The sequence below is a fragment of the Gracilinanus agilis genome, chromosome 6 (genome assembly GCF_016433145.1).
Source record: "Gracilinanus agilis isolate LMUSP501 chromosome 6, AgileGrace, whole genome shotgun sequence".
In the NCBI taxonomy this organism is placed as follows: Eukaryota; Metazoa; Chordata; class Mammalia; order Didelphimorphia; family Didelphidae; genus Gracilinanus; species Gracilinanus agilis.
The window spans coordinates 226,578,092-226,586,727 of NC_058135.1; the positions used below are offsets into that span (position 1 = coordinate 226,578,092).

The following is an 8,636-nucleotide window of genomic DNA, read 5'->3' on the forward strand; positions in this document are numbered from 1 at the left end:
TCTCTCAGCTGAATTAAAAAGCTTTCTCTAGGGCTTTAAGGCTTAACGAAGTACCGCCCTCACGACAGTCCTGTGAAATGGGAATTCAGGATTGTTTAATTATAAAGCTAAGAGGAGAGAAAGACCTTAAATGTCATCGAAGGTTATTCCCATTCTAAAGATGAGGAAATTGAGGCTCAGAGAGAGCAGTTGATTTTCCCAAGCCCACCCAGCTCATGAGGGACAGGACTGACGCTCAGCTTAGGTCTCCTGACTGTCCACAAGCTCTTTACATTCCACCAAATCCTGAGAAGATCAGTTTCCTCATCTGTGCCATGAGGGAGTTGGATTCTATGTTCTCTAAACTTCTTTCCAGCTCTAAAATCCTACCAAACCATCATCTCAATCCATGAGCATTTTATTAAGTGCCCACTAAGGAGGCAGCAAGGTAACTCAGTGGAAAGAGCCAAGTTCAAAATCTGCCTCAGACACTAACTGGCTGTGTGACCCTGTGGACAGACTTAACCTCAGTATACTGGAGAAGGAAATGGGAAACCAGCCAGTATCTTTGCCAAGAAACCCCACGGATAGCACAGTCCCTGGGTCACAAAGAACGGGGGACATCTATGTGGCTGAATAACAACTGGGTGTGAGTCCTTGCCCTCAAGGAGTTTATGTTCTAGAGGAACGCTAGATCTTGGATCCCAAGACTTAAGGCCAGCCCTCAGCACAGGAGGCAGATGGTACAGAGCATTTCAGGTCCAGCAGGCTCTAGAATGGGGTGTCTTCTTTGCCCACCCCACCCCCCAGATCATGCCCCACTGTCCCCCCAGCCCTTCCTCTCTGAACTGTGCCCAGAGAGAAAGGCAGGAAGGGTCCAGGTCACAGACCAGCAGAGGTCTGAAGTGAGGGACAGTTGGGGCCAGCTCAAGGCTGCCCCTTGGGTTCCTATTTCTCTCTGACTCAGAGTCCCATTACGCCACCCCCTCTGATGAGAATGGATGTAAACAGGCTTGTTTGTTCTGTCTTCCTTTCCCAGTCAGGGCAGGTACCAGAGGGCTAGGACTGTAAGAAGCAGTTGATCCCTGGGGAGGGTCAAGCCTTGAGGCCCCCAGAGCCTTGGAGAGCCCCCAGTGGAAGGTCTTCCTTCCACTGACACCTGCAAGGGAGAGAAGGGCTCAATCAAACACTTCTTAAATGCTTACCATCCCCTCGTTGCTCCTGGAATTGCAAGGACAAAAGCAAAAAACAGTCTTGCCCTCAAGGTGTCGACACTCTGGGGAAGAGGGTTCAACATGGAAAAGGTACAGGTACGTACAAGTAATCTGACGAAGCAGCACCCACAGTGATGGGATCCGAAAAGGCTTCCCACAGAAAGTGGTGGGCAAACCAAGCTTTGAAAACAAGGATTCTGAGACCAGGAGATGAGGAGGGAAGGCATTCCGGGTCTGCCAGAGACCCGGAGGCACCAGATGGTAGGATGGGTATAAAGGACAAGCAGTTAAAACCAGCTGGGCTGGAAATGGAAGTAAGGCAAGAGAAATCTGAAAAAAAAAATAACCTGGGGACAGAGACTTTGAGTCTGTATTTCATCCTAGAAGCGCCACTGAGTCACTGAAGATTCTTGAGAAGGGGAGGAGTATGTTCGAAACTGTCCTTTGGATAAACTGGTGAATGACCATCCATGATGGATGGAAGAGGGGAAGAAGTGGGGCCACGGAGGCGAGCGATGAGACAGTGTCTATACAGGGCGTCCCAAGTCTTAAGGGCAGCTTGAAGTTTTCAATACCTTAAAGACTGCTGGATTGCCCTCTGAGTATGTGCTTCGGAGAGGAAGGGAGTAAACATTTCTATAGCACCTACTACATGCGAAGCAACCAACAAATATCATCTCATTTGATCCCGGAGACACCCTGAGAGGCAGGTGCAGTTGTTATCCCCAATTTACACTTGAAGAAATGGAGACAGAGAGGTTAAGTGAATTGCCCAGAGTCCACAGTTAAGAAGTATCTGAGGGCAGACTTGCCCTGAAAGCATCTCCCCAGTAATAAGCAGAAACCTTTGGTGGCTCCTTGTAGGATAAATAGAAACTCCTGAGCTTGGAATTTCAGATCCTCCATCAATGAGTTCCATCTTGTCCCTTTCCAGGCTGGTTTTGGACTCCCCGCTTCCCGTCTTATCCTGTTTTCCCTCCTGAGCACCTGCTCAGACCCTCATGTCCTTAAAACCATCCATCAGACCCTCATCTCCATGAATCAAAATCCTTTTGGTGCTTCAGGCCACTTCTTCTCTGAAGCCTTCCTGGGTTCCCACCATCCCCCTTCACCTCCTCACAGGTATAAGTGACCTCTCCTTCTTCCTATTTTTCTGGGGTTCTCTTGTACCTGTCATAATCTCCCTTGCATCATGTTTATTTGTCTGCATGTCATCCGTTAGATTATAAACTTCCTCTGGGCAGGGACTGTGTCATTTCCTCTTTGAAAACCCAGGAGGGGCAGTCTTGCAAATAGTGAATGTGTGACAAATTTTGATTGAGATAAATCAAAAGGAATGTAGGAGAGGAAATTTTGTGTGTGTGTGTGTGTGTGTGTGTGTGTGTGTGTGTGTGTGTGTGTTNNGTGTGTGTGTGTGTGTGTGTGTGTGTGTGTGTGTGTGTGTGTGTGTGTGTGTGTGTTTTCTCTCTTCACCAAGGCTAGGCAGGAGTTGATGGCAGTGTTTGGGGAAACTACTTCCCTAGACAAAGGGGGCAGCCCTGGTTGGGGTGAGCTGCAAGTTAGGGGTTTCAGGCTGCTTGGGAACAAGATCATTCTTTGAAGAGGAAGAGTTCAGGCTGGGTGGAGCTGAGGGGCCTCTGAAGGGAACTTGGAGCCTGGATAGGCTCGGGAAATTGTTACCTGGGTGGTTGGGTGGGGCTTCAGTTGGTTGAAGAAGGGCTCCTGTAGGTAGATTTTAGGTGGGATGGCAGAGGGGTCCCGACTCAGGGCTGTCTGGTTGCCAAAAGCCAGGATAGCATTTTCTGGTGAGAAAGAAGAGAGAGGTACGGTGGGCAGGGTCTGAGTCAGCCTCTTCCCCGGCTGCCCTCTGTTCCATCCCCACCAACCCCAGCCCCTCCCGGCACCTCTGCTTACTTGGGTTCCATCCCTAGGCTCAGAGCACTTACGGAGGCAGGGGTTTCCCACAAAGAGCCCCAGAAAGGTCTCACATTCTTCAAGTCTGTTCCCACTGGAGCGGCAGCTACACCAAGGTGCTACAGCGGTGCTCACGTTGTCCACATAGTTGGGTGTGATGGGAGTCCCTGGAGAGGGAGAAAAAAGTCCTGAGAGCTGTTCTCCCCTGCACCTACCTCTTCCCTATACCCAGGATGACCCTATAGATGCCCCACTCCCTCTACCCAGGGTGTCTATGGAAAATCCTCTTCCCCTGTATCTGGGCTGCGACCCCCATTCTGTCGATATCCCGGGAGCAGGGCACCCAGCAGAATGCACTTTCCCCCTTACTTCAGATGGAACCCCCCCCCCCCTTGGGTTCAGGACGCCCTTTCCAAAATCGGTTTTGCCTGTGGAGACATCCTTCCCTCCGTATACCCAGGATGCTCCGGAGGCGGCCTCAGGCACGGTGCCTATGTAAACACACACCCCTAACCTCTAGTTTGCAATTAGAGAAGTTCCGTTCCCACCACGGGAGCGCGGTGTAGAGACGGCCTTCCCAAACCTGGGCTGTCAATGGAAACACTCTGCTCCCGACCCGTCCCCACCCTGAACTCCGCTCTGTGCACAGACTCTTCCTTTCCTTTATCCTGAGTGCTGGTGTGGCCGCTACTTTTTCCCCTATACCCGGTGGCACATGTAAATCAAGCTCTCTCTGTAGATCCCCGATGCCCGTGTAGACGCTGCTTCCCATACCCAGAATGCCAGTGTAGGCCCGTAGGCAGCCCGGGGAATCCTCGCGGATGCATCCACTGAGGGCGAGCGGGGATGGCTGGCAGGCCTCCTGGAAGTCAGCCAAACGGGCCCTGGTGGGAGCCGGGCACAATATTAGGCCCTGCGCTGGCCGCGCCGCGTCCTTCCTTCCATCCCCGCCCCCGCTCACCTGCAGACGTACCCCCGCCGGCAGGTGTCCAGCGGCTCCAAGCAGTTGGGCTGGACCGAGGCGACGCGAAGGCGGGGGCTGCTGGGGCTGTAGGAGCAGGTTGGCACGATGGTCTGCCGCCGGCGCTCGGCGCACGCTGCATCCCCGGGTCGGCAAGGACAGAAAAGCAGCGCGTGGCTGAGCGCCGGCCGGACCCGGTCAAAGAAGCGGCGCAGGGCCCGGTGGCAGCGGGAGCGGGGACAGCCACGGGCGCCGGCCCGCAGGCACACGGCCGCGTAGTCCGCGCGCAGTCGCTGGCACAGCCCGTCTATGTTGCAAGTCTTGGCCGCGTCCAGGCAGCGGTTCTCCCGCGGGGAAGGGCTCTCGCCCTCCGACCCTGGATGGAACAGGTGGGGATGGAGCTTGGAACGGGGCCAGCTTTGCAGTCGCTGCAAATCCTCCCCTGGGGCCTCCCTGGGATGCTTGGGCCAACTAGAGTGGGCTAGCGAGCTGCTAAAAAACTGACCAAGCCCAAGGAATACCAGCGCTGGGTAAAAGGAGCCGAATAATCCCAACGGCAGCCGGGAAGGCAAATGACCGGAAGTCAGGAACACCAAAAGCCAAAGTGGGAGTCAATGGGATAGTCCAAATCTGAGATCAAGGCTTATTCATCTGGCTTTAAAAACATGTTCATGACAGCGTCTCAGCATGATTGGTTTCCTTTGTAATCGGGTGGGTTTTACTGGTGCATTGAAAAACCTCCTTCCGAGAAGGGGTCCCCAGATTTGATAAAGGGGCAGTTTACCTTACCTTACCACCACTAAGGGGAAGAGAGGGCCAGGAAAGCCAAAAGACAGCTTTTTAAAATGAATAATACAAAGTGAATAATCCCCAGAGCACGCTGTCTTTCCCAGCCCGACAATAGCTCTCTCTGGTTCCATCTCTATTAGAGAAGGGCAGTGAGGAGAGGAGGGAATAAGCATCCTTAGGATAGCACCTACAGAATGCCAAGCACATATGATTCTCTCAACAACCCTTCTGAGTAGGTGCTGTTATTATCCTCCTTTTATAAGTGAAGAAACTGAAGCAGGCAGAAGTTAAGGAACAAGCCCAGGGTCACACAGCTAAGAAGTGCCTGGGGCCACATTTGAACTGGGGTCTTCCTCAAGAAATTTTGAAGCGACACCCTGAAGTAACTGGGCCCCTGGCAAAAGACCAGGGTGAAGGAACAAGTTTATAGGAGAGGTCCCCTATTAGTGGCCAGAGAAAAGCTGACTCCTACGAGATTCTTGAAAATCCCAGGGTAAATTGGAGGGTGGGGTAGGGAGGATCTGTGAAGGGAGGCATATTCTGAATAGGGTGCTGGGGAGACTGGAGGTGTCTGGTTCTCAGGGATGTTTCAGGGCTTTGGTGAGGTAAATACCTGCTGTAATAGCTGCCAATCCAACGTAGTCAAAGCTGCTAATGAAAGGCTCATAGGGAGAGCTTTCTAGCATCATCCCTTAGATTCATGAGGGAAGAAAGGGAGAGAGAAGAGATCAAAATGAGGAGATTTCTGAGCTTTGGAGTCTTGCCCCTCCCCCATTCTGTCCTCCCTCTGTTTCCATTATCCTGCCCCTTTCTCAGAGCTTTGAATCCCACCCACCCCCTGGTTGAGTCTTCCCCAATCCTACCCAGTACCGGAGAGACACAGAGGAAGAGGCATAGCCCTTGCTCTGAGGAGCCTCTGGTCTGGGGGGAGGATGGACACCTATGTATTTATCAGGGAGGGGGCAGCTGGGTGGCTCAGTGGATTGAGAGTCAGGCCCAGAGAGGGGAGGTTGTGGGTGCAAATCTGGCCTCAGACACTTCCTAGCTGAGTGACCCTGGGCAAGTCACTTGACCCCCATTGCCTAGCCCTTACCCCTCTTCTGCCTTAGAACCAATACCCAGTATTGATTCTCAAATAGAAATTAAGAGTTTTTTTAATGTATTTATCAGGGAGACATTTAATCCCAATATATCCCCCAAAGTGTTGAGAGGAAGGAGTACCAAATCCAATGAATTCTTCTCATTTGGCAGCTGTTGACAAGTCTCTCTTCTTAGATACTCTCCCTCCTTTCATTTCTGGGATGTGGGCAGAAGGCCCTGTCTTCCTGCATCCTTCTTGGTTTCCTTTGCTGATTCATCTTCCTCTTCACACCCCTTAACCGTGGGCACCCCTCGAAGCACATTCACCATCTCACTTCACTGTTCATCTCCTTGGGAGGGCTGGACACCTCCCCTGGAATGGCTCGCCTCAAAGTGCACACTAAAGAACGCTGCCTTCAGGGCTGGAAGGAACCTCAGACTGCATCTAGTCTGACCACAGCAATGTCCCTTCCTCTGCTTGAAGACTTCAAGAGACAGGAAACTCAGCCTTACTACGGCAGCACCCTGGATAGCTCTTATTTTTAGAAACTGTCTTCTTTACTTGGAGACAAAACTCTCTCTTTCTGCAAATCCACTCTTCATCCCTCCCCTAAGCTCCACTGGAGAGGCTAAAAGTGCTAGACTGGAAATCAGGAAAGGTAAGTTGGAATCCCATCTCTGGCACTTACTACTAGTCTGTGTAATAGACTTAACATTTCTGTGCCTCAGTGGCCTCATCTATAAAATAAGGATGATAATACTTAAGAAAAAAAATCCTTACCTTCCATATACTATGTATTGGTTCTAAGGCAGAAGAGAGTTAAGGACTAGGCAACTGGGATTAAGTGACTTGCCCAGGGTCACACAGCTAGGAAGTATCTGAGGCCAAATTTGAACCCAGGACTTTCTGTCTGCCCCCACTAATACTTTTAGAATCTTCATCCCAGGGCTATTAGAAGGCTTAAATCAGTGATTCCCAAAGTGGGTGCTACCGCCCCCTGGTGGGTACTGCAGCAATCCAGTGAGGCAGTGATGGTGACAGATGAATTTATCTTTCTTATTAATTGCTATTAAAATTTTTAAAAAATTAATTTCCAGGGGGCTAAGTAATATTTTTTCTGGAAAGGGGTGGTAGGCCAAAAAAGTTTGGGAACCACTGGCTTAAATGATCAAATGTATGTAAAATGCAGTAAAAGCTCTATGAACACCAATTATTATCATCACTCCTGACTGTCTTCTGGGGCAAAGCCGAACAAGTGGAATCCCTCTTCCTTCCCTATGACAGCGCTTCAGAGTCCTGAAGACAGATCTTCTCCAGGTGGGATATATTTGGACATTTTGTTTCCTGACGCTGAAGACCAATGTTATAAGGTCTCCAGCAGGTAGATCTCAGGCGTGCTCCCCTTCTGTTCTCCCAATAGTGAGTTCCCTGAAGGTAGAGCCGGGGTCTCTCCCTGAGAGCAACCCCAGGTCTGCTCTCCCTTTGTATCCCTCACAGGGTAGCTAGGCCAGGGGTATGTACATAGCTAAGGAAAACAGAAGGAAGGATTTTGCTTTAGAAATGAATGGAGAAAGGATGAGCTCGATGAGAACAGGCTTTCTAAGGCAGAGCTCGAGAGTCTGGACAGAATGAGCAAAGGGAGAGGCAAGCAAGTGGTAGGAGAGAGGTGAGAGAAGGAAGAAGAAGTGGGCAGTGTGTTTCTCCAGGGCAGGGGAAGAGGAAGGCAGTGGTGGGGCTAGAATGCCTGTGTGGACAATGGGGTTTGGAGGCAGGAGGCCACAGTGACTCTCTGTGACCCACAGCGATCTTCCGGGTATAGAAGCAGGGGCTGACCCCCACTGACCTTGTGGGAGGGTGTGACGCAGGCTCCAATACACGCCCAGGCAGTCTTTCTCCCGTTTCATGCCCCGCCGACATCGGCAGCCATAGAGACTACTGGACAGCAGTGCTTGGATCGTGCTCTGGCACTGGCTCTGGGCATCAGGCCCCAGTTTGGCTACACCATCTCCTGCCACACACTGGCGAAGTGTGCGGAGCCGAGCACTGCAGCTGGCATCCTGGGCACAGTGTTCACTGGCCCTCAGGCAGTCTTGGTCTCTCTCTGGCCTCGGGTCTTGGCTTGGCCTCAGAGACCAAGAGCCTGAAAAGGTCTCTGTGGGAGAGGGAAGGAAAAAAGAGAGGAGAGCGAGAGTGGGATAGACAAGACAGATATCCAGACCCAGAGAGAGGGAGGAGGGAAGGAAGGAGGAAAAGAGGGAAGGAAAGGAGGAGAGGGAAGGAGGGAGGGAGGGAGAGAGAGAGAGAGAGAGAGAGAGAGAGAGAGAGAGAGAGAGAGAGATTGATTGATTGATTGATTCAAGCCTAGAGTCAGGAGGTCCTAGTTCAAAGCTGACTTCAGACCCTGGGCAAGTCACTTAACCTCCATTGCCTAGCCCTTACCATTCTTCTGCCTTCGAACCAACACACAGTACTGATTTTAAGATGGAAGGCAAAGAGTTAAAAAATAATAAGAATAATAAAGGCTGAATTCACTAGGAGCAGCTAGATAAAGCATCAGACTTGGATTTGGGAATTCCTGGGTTCAAATATAGCCTCAGACACTTCCCAGCTGTGTGACTGGGCAAGTCACTTCACTCCCATTATCTAGCCCTTAATGCTCTTCTGCCTTGGAACTAATAGGCAATGTTGATTCTTAGGG

At 51.2% G+C, this 8,636-nt stretch overlaps 1 protein-coding gene across 1 annotated transcript; it reads right to left on the minus strand.

The window, feature by feature from the left end:
* Window positions 1-2,804: 2,804 nt before the first annotated feature.
* Window positions 2,805-8,157, minus strand: LOC123252490 (GDNF family receptor alpha-4-like; the record flags this gene model as incomplete). Its single annotated transcript, XM_044681786.1, has 6 exons — window positions 2,805-2,995; window positions 3,140-3,274; window positions 3,882-3,991; window positions 4,069-4,444; window positions 5,471-5,548; window positions 7,782-8,157. Coding segments are annotated over 6 exons (1,266 nt in total), but the record flags the coding sequence as incomplete, so codon positions are not given.
* Between the last annotated feature and the right edge of the window lie 479 nt (window positions 8,158-8,636).